Genomic DNA, 26,345 nt, shown 5'->3' on the forward strand with positions numbered 1-26,345 from the left:
GGTTTATCAAACTTAACTCAGAGAAAACTTTAGATTCTGAAAACCATGGTTGTGGAGTGTCAGTCACCAAAGCGACTCAGTGAGTTTACTCCAGGTGAATGTCAGAGCGTGTAAACGTCGGTTTCAGAGGACATTATTACACATGCATGTTCTCAGAATACGGCAGGAATTCCTTCAAAAATTAAAGGCATTCATTTCAAAGACATTGATTTTTATTTATGTATATATATATATATATATTCTTTCATGGAATAGGTTGTCCAGGTGACCAGGCTTTCTGGAAAAGTACAGTGGAAGAACACCATATGTTTGTGTGTGTGCACAGAGTTGCAAAATTCTAGGATTTTTGGGGAAAAGTTGGAAACTTTCCATTGGAATTAATGGGAATAAACTGGAAATTTGTACAATTGCAGGTTAACCAGTAACAGGGAACTTAAATGTTCATTTTGCAGAATAATCTTGGCTTAAAAAAAAAAACAGATTTAATGCAAATTCAGTCGAGTTTCTACCCTGCACATTCCACACACTCACGCACACACACACACGCGCACACACACACACACACACACAGTCACACACACACACACACACACACACACACACACTACTGACTGCAGGGCTATTGAGGACACACCCCTCAATCTGCTTTCATTTTACTTCTGGAATGGGAATCATTGGGAATAAGTTTATTTTATTCAGCTGTATTCACGCTTTTTGTTGTTTAATGAAAGAATCGATTAAAGTTCTACTCACAAATACATTTTTAAGTAAAAAATTTCATTGTTTTTTTAATTATTAGTTGGCATGCATATTGGCTTAAAACTAAACAAAATGCTTGTATTTATAAATACTGTATATGATACAGCTTAACTTCTCATAGAAAGTTTCCGAAAATGTTTCTCCCCTTTTGTAACCCTAATTGTGTTACCTATAAGTTATCAAAGTATTGACACCAGTGATACAGTAACATCACCCATCCTATTATCTCTTATTAAAGTCCCACTGAAGTGCCTTGAAACGCGCAGAATTATTCAGTGTGTTGATGTAATTCCCACTGAAACAGGAAGACAGGGCGGGGCATATCGATCAGCTCCTCCCCTTTTTTAAAACAGCCAATAGAATTTAGCTCATTAGCTCAGCCAGAGCCGTTGAGCTCGGTAAAGCTGCAGTTTCCTCCTGATCTCAAACTGTTTCTCCTCCACATCTCTTTAAAACACAGCATTCTGTGCAGAATTCAGATACGCAAAAATCCACCTTAGTTATATTCTTTGTTTTGAAACAGCACTCAAGTGCCATAGCAAACACAGGACATATAGGGCCCTATTTTAACGATGTGAAACGCAAGTATCAAGCGCGAAACGCAAGTAACTTTGTGTGCGGATCTCGGGCGCTTTTGCTATTATACCGGCGGGATAAATGTGTCACATGCCTGTCCTGTCTTGTGCTGCACATGGGTGTTTTGTTATTTTGGGCCATGTGCTCGTGTCTATTGTCTAGCCCCTCCCATCTTGTTATCTAATTATTGATTATTTGTTCCACCTGTTCCCTCTTGATTTATTCCCTTTTTAAGTCCCCTCTTGTTTACTGTCTGTGTTGGTTCGTTGTCAAATGTTTCTTGTTTCCCCGTGACCCTGCAGTTAGTTTCATGTTCTGGTTTTGTTTGGTATTGTGTTTACTAGTTATGTTTTTCCCCCTCGTGGGTTTTGTTTTGTGTTTGTTCTTTCTTTATTAATAAATAACCACTCTTCCGCACTTGAGTCCTCGCACCTTTTGTACTTCCCCAAGTCGTGACAGAACGAACCAACCCAAAGATGTGGATTCAGCGGAGTGAGTTTTTTTCTGGCGAGGATAAGGGGTCTCCAATCTCCTTGTTTGAGTATTTCGCCAGGTGTGCTCAGAGGACTATGGAGGAGGAGAGACTCATGGCAGATGGCGGTCAGCAGAAGGGCAAGCCTTCACCGCTGGTCCCGAGACGGAGGAGAGGAAGGAAGAACCCCTCCGTGACTGTTCCGGTGGTCCCGAGTCCGGTGGTCCCGAGTCCGGTGGTCCCGAGTCCGGTGGTCTCGAGTCCGGGGATCCCGAGTCCAGTGGTCCCGAAACGGAGGAGGAGAAGGAAGAATCCCTTCGCAACAGTGCCGGTGATTCCAGTTCCGGTGGTCCCAGTTCCGGTGGTCCCAGTTCCGGTGGTCCCGAATCCGGTGGATCATAACACGGAGACCATCCCGGAGGTGACTATCGTCCTTAATGAACCTCCCAGACGTCGTCCTCTGCCCAGGCGTCTTGCCCTGCCCGCGCCGCCCAGGCGTACTGTTCTGCCGGTCCCGCCCGAGCTGCTCGCCCTGCCGGCCCCGCACGAGCTGCTCGCCCTGCCGGCCCCGCCCGAGCTGCTCGCCCTGCCGGCCCCGCCCGAGCTGCTCGCCACGTCGGCCAATCCAGAGACTGTTCACGTCACGTCTGCCGAGCCTGTGTCCCCTGACAAGATGGCCGCCGTCGAGCCTGTGTCTGAGCCGGTGGTGTCTGTTCCTGAGCCTGAGCCCTCAGTGACCGCGACACTGGCCATTATGGCCACAGCCATGTGGTGTGTGTGGGCTACGCACACACTTGAGCCGGTGGTGTCTGTTCCTGAGCCGGTGGTGTCTGTTCCTGAGCCGGTGGTGTCTGTTCCTGAGCCGGTGGTGTCTGTTCCTGAGCCGGTGGTGTCTGTTCCTGAGCCGGTGGTGTCTGTTCCTGAGCCGGTGGTGTCTGTTCCTGAGCCGGTGGTGTCTGTTCCTGAGCCGGTGCTGTCTGTTCCTGAGCCGGTGGTGTCTGTTCCTGAGCCGGTGGTGTCTGTTCCTGAGCCGGTGGTGTCTGTTCCTGAGCCGGTGGTGTCTGTTCCTGAGCCGGTGGTGTCTGTTCCTGAGCCGGTGGTGTCTGTTCCTGAGCCGGTGGTGTCTGTTCCTGAGCCGGTGGTGTCTGTTCCTGAGCCGGTGGTGTCTGTTCCTGAGCCGGTGGTGTCTGTTCCTGAGCCGGTGGTGTCTGTTCCTGAGCCGGTGGTGTCTGTTCCTGAGCCGGAGCCAGAGCCAGTGTCTGTTCCTGAGCCGGTGATGTCTGTTCCAGTTCCTGAGCCAGTGTCTGTTCCTGAGCCGGAGCCAGTGTCTGTTCCTGAGCCGGAGCCAGTGTCTGTTCCTGAGCCGGAGCCAGTGTCTGTTCCTGAGCCGGAGCCAGTGTCTGTTCCTGAGCCGGAGCCAGTGTCTGTTCCTGAGCCGGAGCCAGTGTCTGTTCCTGAGCCGGAGCCAGTGTCTGTTCCTGAGCCGGAGCCAGTGTCTGTTCCTGAGCCGGAGCCAGTGTCTGTTCCTGAGCCGGAGCCGGTGTCTGTTCCTGAGCCGGAGCCGGTGTCTGTTCCTGAGCCGGAGCCGGTGTCTGTTCCTGAGCCGGAGCCGGTGTCTGTTCCTGAGCCGGAGCCGGTGTCTGTTCCAGTTTCTGAGCCGGAGCCGGTGTCTGTTCCAGTTTCTGAGCCGGAGCCGGTGTCTGTTCCAGTTTCTGAGCCGGAGCCGGTGTCTGTTCCAGTTTCTGAGCCGGAGCCGGTGTCTGTTCCAGTTTCTGAGCCGGAGCCAGTGTCTGTTCCAGTTTCTGAGCCGCTGGAGTCTGTTTCAGTTCCTGAACCGGTGACTGTTCCTTGGCCGCCCGAGGGGTCGTCTCCGCCGTGGCCGCCCGAGGGGTCTTCACCGTTCTGGCCGCCCGAGGGGTCTTCACCGCCCTGGCCGCCCGAGGGGTCTTCACCGCCCTGGCCGCCCGAGGGGTCTTCACCGCCCTGGCCGCCCGAGGGATCTTCACCGCCCTGGCCGCCCGAGGGGTCTTCACCGCCCTGGCCGCCCGAGGGGTCTTCTCCGCCCTGGCCGCCCGAGGGGTCTTCTCCGCCCTGGCCGCCCGAGGGGTCTTCTCCGCCCTGGCCGCCCGAGGGATCTTCTCCGCCCTGGCCGCCCGAGGGGTCTTCTCCGCCCTGGCCGCCCGAGGGGTCTTCTCCGCCCTGGCCGCCCGAGGGGTCTTCTCCGCCCTGGCCGCCCGTTGGACTGTCGTCTCCGCCCTGGTCTGTCCCGCCCTGGTCTGTCCCTCCCGTCCCTCCCTGGTCTGTCCCTCCCGTCCCTCCCTGGTCTGTCCCTCCCGTCCCGCCCTGGCCTGGCCTGATGGAGCGTCTGGTAGCCGCTCCGTAGGGAGGGGGTAATGTCACATGCCTGTCCTGTCTTGTGCTGCACATGGGTGTTTTGTTATTTTGGGCCATGTGCTCGTGTCTATTGTCTAGCCCCTCCCATCTTGTTATCTAATTATTGATTATTTGTTCCACCTGTTCCCTCTTGATTTATTCCCTTTTTAAGTCCCCTCTTGTTTACTGTCTGTGTTGGTTCGTTGTCAAATGTTTCTTGTTTCCCCGTGACCCTGCAGTTAGTTTCATGTTCTGGTTTTGTTTGGTATTGTGTTTACTAGTTATGTTTTTCCCCCTCGTGGGTTTTGTTTTGTGTTTGTTCTTTCTTTATTAATAAATAACCACTCTTCCGCACTTGAGTCCTCGCACCTTTTGTACTTCCCCAAGTCGTGACAAAATGACTCTTGCGCCCGACGAAAAATCTAAAATGTGTTGGTCTGAAGTCGCTTCATTATTCATAGGTGTGGTTTGGGCGTAACGTGAAATAAACCAATCAGAGAGACATCTCACATTCCCTTTAAGAGCAGGCGCGCTTGTTCCATGGCGGATTGCTATTATAACGGCGGATTTGCCAGGAGCGGTTCACAGCCGAGGAGACCGACGTTCTCGTCAGGGCCGTAAAACACAGAGAAGTGACATTGGGGATGGAGAAACCCACCCAGATTAGCTTCAGTTAAACAGGCGTATGATAATTTGGGTAAATGTGTAAGCTAGATTTATGCCTATTTTTTCACATCTTCATGGACACATCAATGATTTCCCTCGTGTGGAATATTTTTCCTTGTAATAATGTATGGTTTTCTAAAAATGGGAACTGCTGCGTCTGAGTAGATGAGAGAAGCAAAGTGTGTCTGCGTTGTGCACACGCTACATTATGGCCAAGCATGCGCCCTTAAAACAGCATCTGAATAACGCGCCACTGACTTTAGACGAGGTTTCTCCTGGTCTGTGGCGGAATTGTTTTCTGAAACTGCAAAATAGCACCAGGGAACGTTTGCGCCGGAACATGCCTCCTCTTTTCGCTGAACCGCCCCCGGGAGCGCAAGTTCATTCCCTAATTTACCGACGTGCGTCTGTGGAGGGAAAAGTCCGCTGTGCGCGGGTGCAAAATAGGAATGATACATGCGTCGGTGAACAAAGTCAATTGCGCTGGGTGCAAGATAGTTAGAAGGTTGGTTAGTGGTTGTATTTACGTCTTATGTTACTTTTGTAACTTGGACAATTAATGTTTGTAAGCTTTTACATGTCACCTTGCTTCCTAGCCATTTATGCTTAATGATAACAATACGTATGATGACGCATTTCTGAGAGTGTTACCGTTCGGTTTACGACTCCCTACAAAGGTCTTCAATTCAGCTTTATGAAACCTGCAGAAACCCTGTAATTGAGCTGACTCGTATGACTATGGTTTTCTCTGATCTTTGGGCTCTAACTGTTGGCAAGGCCACACTAAAAGTACTTTGAAGCCGTTCCCCGTGTCTAATTATTGTAGTATTTGTTTCATTGATCTGTGTTTTTTGGTATCCGTGTTCTCTGTGAGTCATTGTGGATGTTGGAGACGTCGTGGTGCGAGTTTGATTCAAATAATGGATTTGAACCCCTCTGAAATTGCTTAAAGTATTCATCACCCTTGAAGTATTTTTAATGAATCAACAGACATGGATCGGCTTGAGGTTCTCTGGAAGACGGGCTCACAAAGGCAGGACGGCTGATAATTAGCAGGACTGAAGCGGGTCCCCGCCGGGCCCCTGAACGCTTGATTTGTGCTGCTGGATCCTTAAACTAGCAGGCCGTGATCTATAACCCCTCTCGCAGTCAGATGTCTGTAATTGGACGCTTTATCCTTCTCTGAACCCCGTCAAGAGCAAATAAGGCAGCCGGAGCGTTTCCCAGAGTGATAACACACAGGGAGTGTGGAGCGTCACATGGTAAAGCTGTGAGAGATGAACAGTTTGCTTAATGTGATGTTCTTTCTCTACTATTTTCATGCAATCTTCCTGCAAATGTCTTTTGTTTTCAGAGGGAAAGCACATTCATTTCTTTTGTAGTGCAGAATGGCTCATTGAGTGTGTCGTAATGATTCCCATGAGACTCTCAGACCAAACCGCAAAAGAGAGATAAGAGGAACACGACTTCCATAATATTATGGATTTTGCATCAAGCTTGTAGTTGAATCTTTGTAATAAATATGAATATATTTCTTTTCTTTTTTTTGACTTGAAAGAATAGGCTATATCATTTTTTATTTTATTTTTGAAATATCTAACCTGACGATTTCCGCTTTCTTCCGTGTGGACCTGCCAGATTCTGATTTTCAGAGCTATAATTGACAGCAGATACAAACAAAATTTCCTTTTCTTCAATGCAAAATTTTATTTTCATAAAAAAAAACCCAGAAGTAAAAAAGTCAGTAATAAAATAAGAACAAATAAACTAATTGCAAACAACAGCATGAATAAATGCAACTGAATAAAGCGAGCTATGAAATAAACATGGCTTTATGTTTTTACAGCTGGGTCTGACAGTAAGTTAATATTCCGGTAAGAAATACTACAGAAATAAAAGTAATCAAATAACACTGGGTAGTCTTCATTGTAAAAATGAAATACAGATTAATGCTTACAATTTAAGTTACAAAAGTTATCCAGTCAAGAGCAGCGAGTGATTTTCTTTGTCTTTTGTTCTCAAAACTGACCATGTTTAACTGAATACTTGCCAAGACGGGCATTTTGACATAATTTTGTGTGTATTTGACCGTTTAAGCGCAGTAAGCCACTCATTTTGGTACTTGCGACTCTCAAGCTGTTTGAGAGGCGACTTGTATGGATCACGCTTTTGGTACGAGTGCGAAACCTGCGGGAATTAGTCAAATTATGACTAAGTCAAATTTACGTCTTAAATCTGGAAGTCATAGGGCCCTAAGCCCTATTCGGACAGTAGTTGTTTCTCATGGGGAACGTAAGGTATTTTCGGCATTTACAGGGTTTAGTCTGTGATTTTATTGCCGTCCAAATCCAGACTGTCAGTGTTTTTCTCCCAGCATCAGCGTAAAAATCCCCAGCCGAATTACCTACTGTTTTTTGACAAACACCAAGGTCTCGCAGTGATTTATTCCTTCCCGAATCCACATCACTGAGTTTACTAGAAGAGATCAATTAAAAATCCAGTTTAAATCCTGTTTGACCGTACAATAACTGTTGCACTTTGGATGCATTTCATTGATCTAGCCTACACTTTTATTACTGAAATGCTGGAAGAACTAATATTATTACATATCACTTATCACATATGTATTATTACAAATCACTGCTCAAAGGAGAAAGAAAAGAAAAGCATGTACACATTTGAAATGGGCCGTTATTATGGCAGCATTTACAGTATATACATTAAAAATATAAACCAAGCAGCTTTATGTTTACCTCATGTAAATAAGAGGCTTTATTAACTTATTTCCACTAATTTCCACATTTTTAAAATGGCATCCATCATTTTGAGAGAAAATACAAGACAGAAAACAATGTTAAGTGTAGCGCATCTGTCTTCCTATTTTTAAACAGGAGATTAAAGGTCCCATATTGTACACCTTTCTGAAGTTTTATTTTAGGTTTTGATGTCCTTTAGAATATATATTTGCGGTATAAGTACCAAAAACCATCTCAATATATTTTTACAGCTCCTTTCTCAGGAGCTCTGCCGATTTTGGCCTGTCTACTTAATATTCACGAGCCTCTCTTCTGATTGGCCTGTTGTTTTCTGAGTGACCCACCATTGGTGGGGCTTGAGACTGAGTAGTTCTGACATCACATTAATACGGAAGTCACAACGGCTCTGAAAAGGCACCGCTACTTCATGCAGGCTGTGTGCATGTGTCTGTGGATCGACTGTTTTGAAACTTATATGGTAGTTTCATCGCCCCTAGACCTCAGTTATCATGAAAAAAGCCAGGAAATTTCAGTTTTGACAATATAGGACCTTTAAATAACCATAAAATAAAAAGGATATTATTTTCCTATTGAAGTAAATATGAATTTATTCTAATTAATCCAAGCATATGACATTTTACAGCAGACAGTCATGTGACTGACCATGTGAGCATCGCTTTCCCTGGTTCGTAGGATCACAGAACTCATTTTTATCACTAAGAGCCATGCAAATTAATTTTTACAGACGTCCACATGAGAAGCAATTACCGTCTGAATAGGGCTCTAGATAGTGTTTGTATTACAAACTCTGTGGTTTTGACTTCCTCAGTGTGTGGTTTCTGAGATCTGATCACAGCGTATCTCGCGCTGACCACTTGTGATCACCAAAATTGTGATTGTAGAAAATACCTTATTACAAGGTAGAAAGGATGACCAAGTTTCACTTTTCCCTCACACAAAGCTATCATGTGGCTTCAGAAGACATAGAGGCATTTGGGATACTTTTAAAAATGTTTTTTATTTTGATTTTTTTATTGTAGGGGTGTAACAATACATCATGTCACAATATATCGCAATACAAAAATACAAAATATGTATCATGGATAGTTCACCCAAAATAAAAATTTCTGTGTGAGAAAAAATTCAAGTTAACAGAGTTTTAGTGTCAGTACTACATTAAACTACTGTTGAATATAATATAATGCAATGGGGGAATATGTGTGTGTCCTGATAATGCCAAATGTCTGATGTTACCTGTAAAAAGTCCTACATTATTTTAAATATATCTAGTCAGTGACAGTGAAAACATATTCGTCCAAAATAAATCTATATTTTCAGCTTCAGAATCATGAATATTGTTATTCTGGCGTCTCTATTGTCCTGCATTGGGTTTCAACACCAAGTCCTATTCATTTACACACACAATGTAATACCAAATTTAGCTTTTTAATCAACAGTTAATTTTTTGTTAACCTTTTACATATGACTTTAAGTATCGCAATAATATCGTATCGTGAGTTCAGTATCGTGATATGTATCGAATAGGGATGTTAACGATTAATTGACAATCAATAAAACGAATCGACTGTGGATTAAGCAGGTTCATGCGTGTGCGTGTGCTCAACCGCAAAACATGTAAAGCGAGCGAGCCGGAGTTACACATTCATCATGAATATAAGTTTGCGCAGCCTTTTGTTTTGTGCAAATGTAAGTTGTAATATTGTGTTTTTTATTTTGTGTAGGCCTATCTATATCTGATTCATCTCATATAGGATGCATTTGGTTAAGAATTAACGCTGTAGTGAAGCGTACGTGATCAGCTTCAGCGCGCAGCTCAAACGGGAATGCATGACTAATAATGACTGAGATTGGGACTGTCATATTACATTACATTATAAAGAGAACAATATTGTAATAAAACATTGTGAATTATTTGGGTTTAGTTGCCGTGTTTCTTCACGTTTCTTCGAGCGCGTCCACAACATGATTCATTCTGAATGGCTCGTAACTTAGTTCAAGTTCACTTGTGCATTCGCGTCATTTTGTGCAGATATAATCTGTAATATGTTTATTGTGTATATGTCCGATTAATCTCATATAGGATGCGTTTCTTTGAGTTAAATAACGCGCTTGCAAGTTTACAGGTGTTCATTCAGCGCGCAGCTCAAACAGAAATGCACAACTAATAATGACTATGATTGGGACTGTCATATCACAGAACATGAGAACACTATTTTATTAAATCGTTGTGAATTCATTTAGTTGCCGTTTTCAGCGTGTTGTTCCAGGAAGAGCGTAGCTTACACAGGCGGTGTTGGTGACATGTTGTATTAGTCGTTATATTAGATTATTAAATAAGTAATTTAATTAAATGATCAATCACATCGAAACATTTTACAATCCTACAAGCCCTTTATTTATATTAAAAACCCATCTCATTCATTTGGTGAGGAACAAAGTGTTTTGAGCAGCATTTGCAGACCCTATTAAGGCTAACGATTAATCGATTAATTGTGACCCTGGACCACAAAAGCAGTCACATGGGTAAATTTTTAGAAATTGAGATTTATACATTATCTGAAAGCGGAATAAATAAGCTTTCCATTGATGTATGGTTTGTTAGGATATGACAATATTTGGCCGAGAAACAAAAATTGAAAATCTGGAATCTGAGGGTGCAAAAAAAATCGAAACATTGAGAAAATCGCCTTTAAAGTTCTCCATTTATGTACGCGATTGTGCCTCATTCACTCACAAAAATGTTTTATATATTTACGGTAGGGAATTTATAAAATATCTTCATGGAACATGATCTTTACTTAATATCCTAATGACTTTTGGCATAAAAGAAAAATCGATAATTTTGACCCATAAAATGTATTGTTGGCTATTGCCACAAATATACCCGTGCGACTTATGACTGGTTTTGTGATCCAGGGTCACAATTGATCCTTAATTTAAACGACGATCGATCATGGGAATTTGTGAAAATTGACATCCCTAGTATCGAATCATGACATGAGGGTCTCCTTACACCCCTACATTTATTGCATCAGTATATATAGGCTACACCAAGCACAGATTTTGGCTTCGGCTCAGGTGTGTGGCAGTATCGGTGTGAGAACGGATTGGAGAGTGACAGCAGTTTTCCCCCTAGCTGTCAGGTTTTCAGCAGAAGAAAACCTTTCTTTTCATTTTCCCTCATTTTCAGACTCTTGTCTCTTCGCTCCAGGCTTATTGTCCGACTCAGTTTCACTCACATACCCTGCTTTAAAGCCATTACTCACGCAGTCAGTCATGTCAGTCCGAATCCTCTCCGTGTTTTATATCTCTCTTTGACAGCTTTATTACCGGTGTCCCCTGATTTCCCATGATTAATGCCTGATACACGGGTGCTTTAAAGGGGACATATCATGAAAATCTGACTTTTTTCATGTTTAAGTGCTATAATCGGGTCCCTGGTGCATCGGCCAACCCAGAAACGTGAAAAGTGAAATGCAGTAACTTTGTTTTGGTGAGACTTTCTCTGCAAGCATGTCAAAAAATAAGACGATTTGATTTCGCTCTCCTTCTGACGTAGAGGATCTTATTTTAATATTACCGGCCCTTAATCTGCACGTTTACACCCGCGGCGACGCCATTTGGTTTTCGCAAGCAACAACATTAGTTACGTTTACACGGACACTTTTTGGTTCAATCGGAATGAAATCAATACGATTGATGAATTTACATGAATGATAAATACAGTAATCGTGTTGATGTGCGCGTTTATATGTCACAAGTTTCAAATCGGAATAGATTTTTTGACATGCGCACACTGCACAAATATACAGAGTTTCCCGCTGTTCACGCATAACTGTTCTCCTCTATTAGTTATTTATTTGTTTAAAGCTACACTGTGTAATATTTTAAGTTGATTTTTAGCAAAAAACACTTTGTTCTTTCAAAATTATACATTCTCATTAATGTGTAATCACTTCAACCAACTAATTAAGTATTCTCGTAAGTGTATAATCTGCCATTTGAATACATACGAGCGAGTCGCTCGAATGGCGGAAGCCATGTTGCGCCTCCATCTTGAAAATACATTAGCCAAAGAGGGACATACCTGAAAATTCAAGCTTCGCCTTTCACGTTTTTACACTTAGTGGCGCCGTGACGAATGCGAGGGGAAGATTACTCGCGACTGCCGGCAGATTTGAAATAATATGGCCACCATATGAGTTAAAACGCCCTCGGAAGGGGAGGGGCTAGAAAGTAATATTCAGTTGGTAGTCATATACAATTTCACCGCTAGATGGGAGAAAATCCTACACAGTGTAGCTTTAAATAGGAGACGTAATATTAATCTGTCTCTGGTCATGATTTGGAGACAATGAGCATATTAACCGTTTTACCGTGCTGCTTATATTTATCACGCAGTAAAAATGCCCAAAACCGGTCGTCTGTGGATGAGAATCCAAAACAAGGATGAGCTAGATTCGGATCGATTAAGGTGTTTACATGAAGGTTTTTTAGTCCGATTGGGCCGTCAATCCGATTATGTAAACGCAGCTTGTGTAACCAGTAACGCAATGGCAAAAGTTCTAGTAAAGCATGAAACTGTTCTGTCGTTGCTGCACAGACGAGCACTGAACACTGTTATAAAGAACTCAGGGAACTGTGACAACTTGTGTGAAAGTCAAACATGACGGTACATGCAAGTCGATGAGATGAATTAATGTAACTCCACAATAACTACATAATTGTCTCCACTAACCATTCAGAAACGTCCAGGTGTGTCTAAATGTGAAACTCTTCCTGAGGCTGCACTCGCTACTGGTATTTCTGAGATTCTGGATGAGTGAGATTGGCGTGTTTTGTTATCGTATCTGAAGCACATGTAAAGGATCGACCGTCTTCTGAACAGTGGCTCATTTGCATTTAAAGGGAATGCAAATTTAAATGCAAATCTTTTTTGCTCACCCCAAAAAAAGTACAAATTTGACAAGCTATAATAAATGATCTGGGGGGGATTTTGAGCTGAAATTTCACAGGCACATTCTGGGGACACCATATATTTATATTACATCATGTGGAAAGGACATAATATGTCACTTTTAAACCTTTTAGACCAAGATGAACCACGCATTTTGCTTTCCTTCACATTCAGTGCTGGTTTGCTGTTGGCAGGCATCTGAAAGTTGCTTAATGTTATTATTGGGTGGAAGAGACAAAAGGTTAAGTCAACAAATTCGTGGAGCAGAGGGGAAAGGAAACCATGGGATGTTGCAACATACAGGATTTTGATTGTGTATGTGGGTGAACGGGCTCATCCTTCACATTAAGCAGTGCAGGTTAGTGTAAGGACACAACTGTTGATGTGTAGCCTAATGATCACATTCCCTGAGTAGCACTGGGCATTGAGACAAATTTCTTGATTTGATTCACAAGCTTGCGATTGATTCAATTATGATCTTGATTCAGTTCGATTCAATGTTGATTCATTTGGATATATCAGGTTCAGAACACATCAACTTTTCTCAATGAAAAAAAATCTCTCACAACTAATGCTGGAGCCCCAAGGCCAGGCCTGAGTTTGTGTGCTTGCAACTTGCCTTTCTCACATACTTTCTCCTTTTTTTAGTCTTGTCTTTCGGTTTTAATCAATTTTAATGGTGCATAAATAGATTCATTTAATGTGACATTTAAAAAAAAAATGCAGGTAACTTTTCAATTGCAAATTCCCTTTTTATTATAATCAACAATTTTTTTCACTGCAAATTTTTGTCTTTGTAGTAGTTTTATTAAAGTCCCCAAGTAGTCAATAATGTAACCCTTAAAACTCATCTTTGATTACTAAAATTACATATTTAAAAATGTTTTCCTTGAAATTCTTAATGCATTAAAATATTTTGAATGTAACTCGACACCCTTGCCTCATTTAGTATGCACCGTTCTATGAATATGCAAATGAGCCCCGCCTCCACTCACTCACTCACTCACTCAGCTCAGAGATCCACTGGTTGACGATCACACGTTGATCTGATTGGTTACAAGGTAGTTTGTGACGTCAACACCATCCATTTCAAAGCGTGTTTTTGAGACTGTCTTTGGTTCACTGCAGTTTTAAAGGGATAGTTCGGCCAAAAATGATATTAAACCCATGTTTTACTCACCCTCAAGCCATTCAAGATGCATATGTCAATCATTTTTCAGACGAACACATTTTCAGTTATTTTAGAAAATGTCTTAGATCTTTCAGTGGTTATAATGTGAAGCTATGGGGTCCACCTCCTTCAAGTCCCAAAATGTGCATGCATCCTTCACAAAAGTATTTTTTTTTTGTCGTAAAAATAAACATATTTAAATCTTTAAATCTATATATACATATAGCTAAATCAAACGCTACGTCCTACGTCATACGCCAGCATCCATCTCCCGTGAACGCGCGTCGACCGTTGCCGGAAGCAAGTTATTTTCATTTATAAGTTTTAAATATGTATATTTTTACGACAAAACCGCACGGATTACCCTCAGAAGGCCTTCGTTTATCCCCCTGGAGCCGGATGGATTACTTTTGTGAAGGATGCATGCACATTTTGGGACTTGAAGGAGGTGGACCCCATAGCTTCACATTATAACAATATCATTTTTGGCCGAACTATCCCTTTAAGACGAAAATACTCAGCAATGCTGTCGACTTATGAATTTACACATGGTTTGTCTTAAAGCATATTAAAAACACCACATGGACATATAAACAACATTAAAAGCTATTAATAACATTGTTGTATAAGTATATATGTATTTTTCTTTTTTCAACAGCAAGCCTATGTGTCCTCCAGCCACCAGATGGCACTGTCCAGCCCCAACAGTAGCAGCGCAAGTAGTTTGGGAGGCGGGGAACAGCTGAGCAAAACAAACCTTTACATCCGTGGACTCCATCCTGGGACTACAGACCAAGACCTGGTCAAGCTCTGCCAACCGTAAGTCTCGCTGGTCTGTGTAGGCTATATAAGTCTAGCTAGCTTTGTTGTGCTTGTAATTTGTCAGGAATCATGTTGCTTTAATCAGAATACATCTGAAAAGTAGTGATGGAGAAACAGAGTGTTTCAAAACCAAACGAAAAACCAATTGCTTCAATTGATTCACTCTTATTGACCGACAGTTGGCGGTCAAAACTGTGTAAATGCAACGAAGACACCAAACATGCATAAAAGCACCTTTTACAAACCAATCTACAAATCATGACATACCATTACAATGAAATGTGTGTATAATATGTTCTTTATTAATTTGTAGGGCTTATTTTGTGTTTAATGGAGGATGTGGCTATTCAGGCTAACAAGAGACTATTTACTACAACTCTTCCTTTTTTATTATTCAAATGTACCATTAAAAATGGTATTATAAACATTATGACTGAGTGTTACATCCACCTTGACCTCCACTAGAGACCTTCCAAACGCTTACTTTTCCATCATGGACTACGTTTCCCATTACCCATTGCCCGGACTCATTATGCTTCATTATTTCAGCTGTGTCTCATTACCTTGTTTACTCGGCCTATTTAAGCCCTGTTTATTCCCTCATTCTTTGTGAAGTCTTGTTAGTGTCACTGCATATCTGAGCGCTCTCTCGTTTCCCTTGTTATGGCTTTGGTCTTCTGCCAGTTTCCCTGGATATCCCTGAATATCCCTGTTTATCCCTGTTTTCCCGTGTCTTGGATTCTGGTATTGTTTGCCTTGGTTTTGGCCCACTGCCTGTTACTTGGATTATGATTCTGGATTAGCCAATAAAAGCTGTGTTTGGATCCTCAGCCTTTGTGTCTCAGAGCAGTTCATGACACTGAGATCGGGTAAACACAAGCTTCATGGGATGTGAAACCAACCCAATCTCATAATACAATGCAACAATTTTGGTAAATTGGTGGTGAATTCCTGTGGATTTGTATGATTTGAGTTATATATATAAAAAAAAAACGTATATGTATATATATGTATATATGTATATATATATATATATATATATATATATATATATATATATATGTATATATATTTGTATATATATATATATGTATGTGTATATGTATATGTATATATATATATATGTGTGTGTTTCTATATATATATATACATACATATGTGTGTGTATATATATGTGTGTATATATATATATATGTGTGTATGTATGTATATACATATATATGTGTGTATATATATATATGTGTGTGTGTGTGTGTATATATATATATATATATATACATACATGTGTGTGTGTGTATATATATATATGTGTGTGTGTGTATGTATGTATGTATGTATATATATATATACATATACATATAGATATATACAAAAACATATACAATATATAACTAAGAATGAATGTCCACCCCTAGCCCTCAGTGGATCTAGATCATGTGTATACATAAATACATAAACCTGATAAATTGTATTGCAGACAGAATTGTTCTTGAACTTGTTGATAGTGTAACATGTTCCATATGTCATTTTTACAAGGACACTGTAAACAAGAGGGAAATAGAGCATGAATTTACATTAGAAAAAATATCCAGTGGGGACTTTGTCTTCTCCCTTCAGAAGAGGTTCACACACCACTGCTTTGAGGCTCCGTTAAGCACTCTTTCTCTTTTAGGACAACTCATATTGATATGTTTTTGTTTAATCTTGATGAGAACCCTTTAAGTTGGACGTTTCATCTGTAAACTTCTGCTTGTTAATGTGTTTACAGTCTAGAGATCTCAAGATCAGATGTAACTTTGAGAATGTTTTGTTGAGCAAACTACAGTAGGCTTTCAGGTTTGGACTCGAGCCATTTGTGGTTCAAAAGAGGAAACATGAGGGTAAATTCAGGAGACATAAATCAAATAGGAGTGGCAGAAAGGAAATGCTTAGTTTTCTTGTGATGAAGCCAAGAGCTTTATTATAAAATGTTACGCAATGCAACTTTACAAAGACTTTCAACTAATTCCAGTATGCATATATGTACAGTTTTGGTTCTTGAATCTGAGGGGCCGTTTACACCTGGCCACTTCATGCGTTTTCTTAGATCGGATACATATGACCAGGTGTAAATGCCCTCCGAAACGCATTCGAGACGGATTTGAATCCGATCGCTCAAACCACTTCAGGAGGAGGTCTGGGCCGCATTCCAGACGAAACTGGACAAGTGTAAACGCATCTGGTTGTTGAAACCACATATGTAAATTGTACTCCTCCCAAAAATGCTACACGCATCGCCGCAGATGAGAAGCTGAGTATCTATTCATTAAGCCAACGTGCAAACTATCGCAAATCAAAGTGAAAGTAAGTCGCTGACGCTTAATACACAATCATCATCATTTAAAGTAGAGAAACCAATGATCTTACCAGGGGTGTTGCCGCTCTCTCTTATTGTGGTCTTTGATTTTCAAATTTTAGCTGATGATCAATAAAATGCAGCTCATATCTGTTGCTTTCGGTGACGTGCACTCCATTAAATCTGCATATAGCGCGGGAATTGAAGATCGGATTTAAATCCGTTTCGCAAAAACACATTTATGTCACCAGGGGTAAATAGATTCGTTTTGATAAATCAGATAGCTATCCGATCTGAGAAAACGCATGAAGTGGCCAGGTGTAAACAGCCCCTTGGAAGACTTGAATCTGACTGAATCTTGAATCTATTTCTAGCCATGCAATATTCTACTAATATGACATAGAAACCGTTTCACAATTTGTATCACGCCGCTTGTTTCTGCCGGATCTACACTGGCAGCATTTCTCACAGCAAGCCTCAATGGCGGAGGAGCAAATCCTCTCCAATTTTACAAATACTACTGTTATTTTGTCACGAAATGCAGTTTTAAGAGAATGTCGTTGTTAAGACCTTAAATATGCTATTATATAAGCATATAGCGCCCATTTGAAAATGACAGAGAACAGCTTTATCTCAGTCAGTCTTATTCTCATTAATTTAAATATTATTAAATAAATATTATTTTATATTAATAATATGCTGTATTTGGTACTGAGAAAGGGTCTGTTAGTGATTGTGATTTTGACTTAAGTGAAAGTTATATTATTACGCCATTATATGACAGGAAAGACTGTCTTTGTGTGAGTCAGAAGCAAATACTTTTATTTTGAAAGGGTCTGAAAAAAGGTTGTAAACAAAGACATTCATTTTTACTTGAAGCAACCGATTGATTAGCACTATCATGGGAAATTCCCGTAACTGTTACTAAAGGATACTAAGATATTGCTTTCCTCAGCAGACATTCAGAATGTTCTGATCCAATCTGACCTCTGACCTGTAATGCCTGGATCATAATCATACACTGTTCGCTCGTTGGCCAGAGGAGAACTGAGCGACTGAGCCTGGCTTCTCCCAAGGTTGGTGTTCTCCATTCTGTCGCGTTTCCATTACCCTTCAAATTGCGCAAATTGAAATTGCAAATTGAAAATACGCTTAATGGAAACACGTCAATTTCGCAAAAACTCCCATTTATCGCAAAAAAGTTTTTACGCTCGCATGAGGTGGTTTTTCAGGCAATTTGAAAAAGGAATATTTCGCAAAACTGCATTTACAGTCACCTGACTTAGAAGACGCGGTTTGTTTGAAGTCCATGTATAGCTACGCAAATAATAATATTTTTATATTATTTAATTATAACATTTAATAGGCTATATTTAGAAGACGCTTTTATGCAAAAAAGGAACAAAGCTGAGCGTGGAGCGCGCACTGCATGGCACGGAGGCGCGGGCGCGAACACTTGCATTTTCCTATCAACAGTGGAAACAACTTAAAATACTCTATCATTTCTGGTCATACAGAAAATAATAATACATTATTCTCAACTACTTTTATTTGTGTAAACTCACAATAACAAGAAAACGCTGTGCTTTTGTAAAATAAAAGAAACAATCAGACGCACTTTCATGATCTCCGTAAACTGGAGCGCGAGAACTGAAACAAAATATAGCCTATGTAGGCTAAAGCTTGAAATGTCCACTTTAAAACGAACAAATTCGGATCGAAAGCTAATACCTTCTGATTATGTAATCCGTATGAAAGCGCATCTGCTTAACAGTGGAGATGGAGATGTGATTTTAGCCGACACTTAGAAAACAATAGTTTATTAATAATATTAATGGCTCTTCTCATTCAGCACTGCGGGAAAGACATCAATTCCAGTTTCTAATTTGGCCTTAGAAAACCAGTAAAATCGACATGTTTTCCATATTAATTTGGGAATATTGTAAATGTTTAATAATGTGGCAAAAAGTCATAAACAAAAATCTGAAAATTCGTCTAATTATGCTTTTAAACAAAAGTTTGCCTCGGGTAGATTCACAAAAAGACCCTAGGTTGCATTTTGGTGAGAGTTACCCTTTAACACTGTACATGAGAAGCTTTGCATGTTTATAGTCTCGCTAAACTTGATTGATTGTGCTTTAAATACGAGCAGTAAACTCTATAGCTCAAGTAAGTAAATTGTGCCGCAGTATACCATAATTTTACAGATCTCTAGAGGCTGAGAACGGGTTTTGCTTCTGCAAGTCAAGACCAATCTTGTTTAGACCCTATCATTAATGTTTAAACAGACACATTCTTCATTTCAGTTCAGATGTGGGACAGCGATTGCAGGAGAAAGGTGCTGACGCTCTGCTTCTGCTGGAGATGAACTGGAAAAAGCAGTGCGACGCTTTTAAACATTTCTCAGAAAAAAAAAAAAATGACACCATACACTAATGCTGATTTTCCACAAACATCAGCACAGCCATATTTAGGCTATGGAAAAATCCAGGCGACAGTCCTCTGTCTCTAGAAACGCATTGCTATACTATGGACACATTTGACTGAATTTGTTTCTCATTATCCTTAAAGCGGCTTGTGTTTAAAGGATTGAAATTGTTTTATAGATAAATAACTGGAATAAATTGGAAGACCAGCCAACAAGTGTCTAGCACACACGTGAACTCCTTTAATACATCAATACTATACAAATATATATTTTTTAAAGCATTCCAGGGTTCATCTTATGAAGTGGATTGAGAGAATGAACAGAGTTTGCAAAGCTTTCTGACTGGTATGTAGATCCAGTATGAAGTAAAAGCAAGTTCATTGACATTATTCGTTACATAAAGCAAGTCAGTTATGCTTTCTATTTCCCTGATGTAGTCTCGTCTGGTTTCATAAGCGTTTTTGTAAGATTTTAAGAGTCTGTTCCTGATCCACCCAGTTTTCCCCCCGCTGGGAGACTGTAGGTTAAGAGGGGAGTTTATGGTCATTTCATGATGATGTAAGATGTGTAAAAGCTCTCCGCTTATGGCCTCACATGCTGTCTAGCCAACAGTTAAATGAGTGATCTTTTCCTGCTGTAACAGGGATGAAACTTTACCAGACTGAAACAAAACTGCGTTCATGATTTGCTTTGGTGTGTAGTTGGATAAATGTGTGCGTCATGTACTTCTGTCACAGCTTAATATGCAGAGACAACTAAATAAGCCATTCATTAGAGAAACACTGTGGCTCTGTGGTGTGTGAGCAGTCCCACATATCAACCGGATGTTGCCAAACCTGGATTTGTGCATTTTCTTGTTTTAGCTTCTGCAGGAGTGCGTCACTAAAAATAATTGAAATAATTGTAAAGGCTACTAGCAAGCTCTTGCGTGCACCTGAACTCGTTTTAGGTTGGTGCGTATGGTGCGTTCTATTATTGTCAACGAACCGACTCGGCCCTCGGATATGACGTCACTTCCACACTTCAAGCGTTCTGGTATGTTTTGCGCGTCCGAGTCGGAGAAAAAACCAGGGGGGCAATGTTTCATAAAAAAATTTAAGTTTCCCCGGGCGCCGCCATAGCAGACCCTCACCTGCTGTTAGCATTCCATTGACTGCCATTCATTTTGGCGTCACTTTGACAGCGAATAACTTTACATCTGAGGCGTTTAAAGACTCCAGTTGCCCATTATTTATTTCTAAAGAAACACAAAAATGTATAAAAGGCTCCATTACCTTGTATCTTACGTTATGGCCCCGTAGAAGCAGTTTATGTAAAAATAGGCTAACGATTGCGTCAGAACCACGCAACTCTCTGTCGCACAGTAATGAGATTTACCGTATGGACAGAAGGAGAAGCTCGCTAGCCACTTTAGTAACACCCGTTTGAAACAAGGCTTCATTCAATATTGCACCCACAGCAAGACCGATTCCCATACCCACAGGCAGTGATACGGACACAGTAATGTGAGTGATTAAAATCGTCATTTAAACAACCAAAGCGGTCCAAAAACAATGAAAACAATTCATACTTACAAGTCACAAAGGGCGCAGCCATCTTGGATTCCGTATCGGAATTCTTGCTCGGTGTCCTCACGGTTGTCCGACTTCCGAGCTGGGAAATCAGAGGAAAGGGGGCGCGTTGGTGCGTGTTGCTAGGCAACGTCTGTCTTCCTAGTCGGAACTCCGACACGGATAAATAATAGAACGCACTAGTAGATCGTCTCTTCTTCTTCTACTCTTTTTTCCTGTTGTTTCGGTTAGCAAACAGCGTTGCATTACCGCGAGCGCCCCCTTCTGGACTGGAGTGTGGATCGCCTGTGACTGACTGTATTTGTCATCTGACTGTGAATACATGTACCATTACACCCCATAATAAAAAGCTATCCTGCTAAATAAAATATCTGAATATCACTTAAGAGATTGATTGCGATTGCGTTGGACATACCAAAATAAATGCCTAAAACAATTTTGTCTAAAATTGATCATATAAGTTTATTTTGTGAAAATAAATTATGATTTGACTAACAATTTATATTTTTAAAATATACTTAATGTTTAAGAATAAAAAATGTATGCTGATTGGTTTCAATAAATATGATTATTACTCATTCCATATCAATATTCATCATAGTTAACAGTACTTAAGAAGTTGGGCACAATTAATAATCACATGCAAAGAGAAGGAATCTGATTTTTCAATGCATTGAGCGATATAAAAAGAGAGTAAATGTTAAAATGAAGTGTTATTTTGTTTTGCACAGGTTTAATATGAGGAGAGTTCTGTTAGTGTTTAATGTTCTGCTATGTCAGGATTTAAAGGGATTTCTTTAATGTTGGCGTCAACATTGTGGTGAAGAGTGTTTGGTTCAGTTGAGGAAGAGATGCTGCTTTATTTTAAAACTCTTTGCTAGTTGTTCGCTATAAGTTAACTAAAAGATGTGTTCTTTTTTTAGTGGATTCAAATGATGCAAGTTCACTTTGCTTAATATTGGTCTTTAAATGGATTTCCTCAATGGATTTGAGTTAACTTACAGTTTAAAAAAAACGGTTATTTTTTGGCATTGTTGGTTTCAACATTTTCTGGCTTTTCTCAGTCTAGAAGGCACCAACTTCTAAAATAATTTCACATTTCTACTACATAAATGACCCAATTTAAATACACATTCATCTTTCCAGCGGTGAAATATTCCTTTAAATCCATTGAGTCTAGAGCAATGCCGTCTAATCACTCTTAAAAATAAAGGTTCCAAAAGGGGGTTTTCACAGTGATGCCATAGGAGAACCATTGTCGGTTCTTCAAAGAACCTTGCAGTGATCTAGCCTGGAAATCCAGAGCTAAATCTGAAAGATTAATGGCCTGGCGTCGACTAATGAAAATCGGCCAGCTCGAGGAGCGGCACCAAGCATGCATTTGAAAATCTCACTGCACGCAATTGGATACAATCACAACAAGCCCCATACGCTTAGCTACCAGCGGAGCTAACTGGTAGATTAGACTCTTGCCGTATCCGGTCGGCAAAACAGCAAAAACGCCCTTCTTGCAAAGGAACGATTCGAGCGCCGTCTTCTGTTCCTGTTTTAGATAAAAAGCCAAGTCTAACTCGTTCATTGTAGCGCCCAAAGCCGTTTCAAACAACTGGTGTTCATCCATAGCCATCTTGCAATGTTTACTAATGACTTGGACGTCACAGCGCTGTCGTCATCTTTAGCTCGCCTCTGGCCCGCCTATATCAGATAACCCGATGTGATTGGTGCATCTCGGAAACAAGGGCATATTTAATGAGCTTCATTACTCGACGCCAGAGTAACTCGCTGAGTAAATTCAACTTGTGCTCTCGCGAGAACTCTGGAATACCAGGGTAGCAGTGATCAGTTCTTAAAATTACTTTTTTTTTTCTCTCAGTGAAGAATGTTATAAATGCCCTTTTCCACTATAAAGAACCTTTGGTTAATGGAAAGGTTCTATGGATGTTGAAGGTTCCTCATGGAACCATCGATGTCACTAAAGAACCTTTATTCTGAAGTGTCCTGTAGACTTGCCCAGTGAACCGCAGGCACTGGACTGGAGTAAAGCGATCGCAGGGTGAGAGAGGTGAGGAAGTGTCAGCAGTGGAAATTCTTTAAAGGGGAAACGAATACCAGAGCATGTGAAGAACAGGACGCCATCCGTGCTAACTGGGTCATGGTTGAACACACACACACACACACACACACACACACACACACACACACACACACAGATGTCTCAATGTAAAAGATGGATGGGTGTTTAACTGATGACCTTTGAACTGTTCAACATGGATGTTTGTCTCACGGACTACAACAGAAGTCACTTCCTCTTTTTGTTGCTCCCTTCACCCTATCAGTTATCATATTCTAGGGCTGGGCGATAAAACGATAACGATATGTATCGCGATAGACACGTAATCAATATCAATAAAAAATGCGTTCGATAAAACGTTCGATAATTTTTTTTTTTTTTTCGTCGGAAGAAACCAGCAAAGCAAGTTTGATTGCATGAACAAAGGCACTCACTCTCTAGTAAATAGATAAAACAGGAAAAGTCAGCTCGCCTGACTTAAAGTCTGACCGACCGTAGTCAGACCAATGTCATCTGCAGATTATGCAAGACCGTCGTCAGTTTCTCTGTTATTCGCGTGCAGATGCGCTGTTAGCATGTGTTTCTCAGCGCGTACATGTGAAGCTCACATGCACTAAAAGCCTGTCTACCAGCGCCTGAATACTAAGTTATCTTTTGAGTCTTATTTTGCTAATACTGTTATATACACACAAGGTTTACATAAACTAGTCGGATATGTCTAAAGTGAAAGCAAACTTGAGAAAATTGAGAGAAAATCTGCTTGTCAATTGAGTGTATAATAGACGCGTCGCGCGCAGCTCTTAAAGAGACAGTAGTAATAGTAAACACGCTGCCACTTGTCCTTAAAGGGATAGTTCACCCAAAAATAAAAATTATCTCATTATTTACGCACTCTAATGTTGTTCCAAACCTGTATTAATTGCCTTCTAATATTTTCTAATATTAATATTTTGAAGAATGTGGGTATCCAAACAGTAGCTGGTCCCCATTGACTTCCATAGGAGAAAAATATACTGGAAGTCACTGGGGTACATCAACTGTTGGTCATTCTTCCAAATAACTTTTATTTTCAACAGAAGAAAGAAACTTATTCGAGTTTAAAACAACGTGAGAGAGTAAATTATGAAAATTAGAATTTTTAGGAGAACTATCCCTTTAATGTTAATAAAACAACAAAATGTAAAGAGAAAATCACTCACTGCTCTTGACTAATAACTTTATTAATAGCTTTAATAAGTATCAATGTATAATTTATAGAAAATAGAAAGAAATAGATTTATAGAATTTATAGAAAGAAATCGTAATATTATATTTTTGCCATATCGCCCACCCCTTTATAAAGCATTTCTTACGTATTCTTTAATTTTGCACCTTAATGTTAAGAGATAATTGTTAAGTGTTCATTGTGATTTTAGACTTTTGAGTTTTCCATGGTCGTGTTGACATTTCTGCCTTTATAACTGATGGGATTATAATCAGAGGTAGGTTAAGTTTAAAATAAAAAATCTTTAAATGTAATATATTTGTCTCCTGGACTGGTCCTTATTTTAAATATGTTATAAAAAAGTTCAATAATTATCGATATCGACCGATATGAAACACTTATATCGTGATACAGTTTTCAGCCATATCGCCCAGCCCTATCATATTCTCACGCTGATAATGTGATTCTCAAACCTCTAGCATCCCATTCTGTTAAAGTCCCCCTGTAGACAATAATTTTATCCCTTAAAACTCTAAATAACATATTTAAATGTTTTTTTCTTGAAAATAAATTCGTCATGCATTAAAATATCTTGAATGTAACTCGACACCCTTGCCTCATTTAGTATACGTGGTTCTATGAATATGCAAATGAGCCCCGCCTCCACTCACTCACTCAGAGATCCACTCGTTGACGATCACACGTTGATCTGATTGGTTACAAGGTAGTTTGTGACGTCAGAAACACCAGCGATTTCAAAGCGTGTTTTTGAGACTGTCTTTGGTTCACTGCAGTTTTAAGGAGAAAATACTCAGCAATGCTGTCGACTTATGAATTTACACATTCGGTTTGTCTTAAAGCATATTAAAAACACCACATAGACACATAAACAACATTAAAACTTGATTTTCACCTCAGGGGGACTTTAATAATTTGTTCAGACTGTCACTGTCATGAGCTAGAACCGCAATGGTGATGACTGCATTTTATCTCATTTTATTTTTGCGGATTTCGCCACTTTAAAGAAAATAGCTATTTTTATTAATTAAACAGTTCACCCAAAGTTGAATATAATGTCTCACCCTAATGTATTTCCAAACCCGTATACCGTGTGTTATCAGTTAACACTGGCCATTTATGATTTATTAACTTTGGTTATTTACATTGATTTGCTGCTTCAAAAACAAAACAAAAAAAAAACCTTATCCTCCTCTTTCCCGACGAGCCGACTGCGTTTTAGATTATGGGAGGCGCTTCCGGTTTGGGGAAGTTCCACTCAAAAACACTGAAACAAATCATTTCAGATCATAAGGTTGAGCTACAAATAATCCTTATCTCACAGTTTGACTGTCAAATTTCAGACGAAACACTTGGTATTTCAACAGGGTTTGACTATCACAAGAATATCTGTGGCAAGAGCATTGTTCTCCTGATGTAATTTACGATATATCCCAATAATTGACTGGAATGCATTGAGAATATCTTATATTTCTCCTCCAATCATCACGTCTCTTTCCAGGTTTGTTTTGACACGGATGCTTTAAAATGTAATTGTCTCCTCTTTTAACTTCTGATCCTGTTAGCAGTGTTTACTGGAATGTTTCTGAACCAGGTTGTGCTTGCTGTGCAAAAATATTACAAGATAATGTATAACATACATTACGTTGACTTCAGTTTCTACATTGAAAGAGAGCGTTTATCAAGATGTTTAATATCTGATTTAATCAAAAGAAATAATCTACAAATGAACGATCAAAATACTGTTCCAGGAGCATGTCATTGCTACTTTGACTAGTTGATTTGTAAATGAACCGTATTGACGATTTGATGTTAGTAACTCATGATAGACAAGGTCGTAGTTGAAGCCGCCAAACGGTGTGTTAATAACACTTGTACTCTATGTAGAAAGTTATGCTTCATTTAGTCATTCGAGACTGGCTTTGCCAACAACACTTCACTGTGCCAGTTGGCGGAGCGACAGACTTCCCACATGTGATCGGAAAAGAGTCAGAGACAGACAGGAATGTCTGTGCGTATTGCCAGAGGCGCTGGAGAGCTCTCTGATGTCTGAATGAGCATTAGGAGTTTATGACCAGCAGTTTATTACTAAGCAGTTAAAGACTATGCATTGTTTTTCTACTTTGTTTATGTATATTTTTTATG

General features: G+C 40.3%; 1 protein-coding gene across 1 annotated transcript in view; it reads left to right on the forward strand.

Moving 5' to 3' along the window:
- Positions 1-26,345, forward strand: part of rbms2a (RNA binding motif, single stranded interacting protein 2a) — a 60,591-nt gene that overhangs the window by 11,406 nt on the left and 22,840 nt on the right. The window contains exon 2 of the mRNA XM_081357769.1: positions 14,410-14,570. Coding sequence (XP_081213895.1) covers positions 14,410-14,570 — 161 coding nt within the window. The remainder of the gene's footprint in view (positions 1-14,409; positions 14,571-26,345) is intronic.

The sequence above is a fragment of the Scardinius erythrophthalmus genome (genome assembly GCF_964197995.2).
Source record: "Scardinius erythrophthalmus genome assembly, chromosome: 25".
Lineage (NCBI taxonomy): Eukaryota > Metazoa > Chordata > Actinopteri > Cypriniformes > Leuciscidae > Scardinius > Scardinius erythrophthalmus.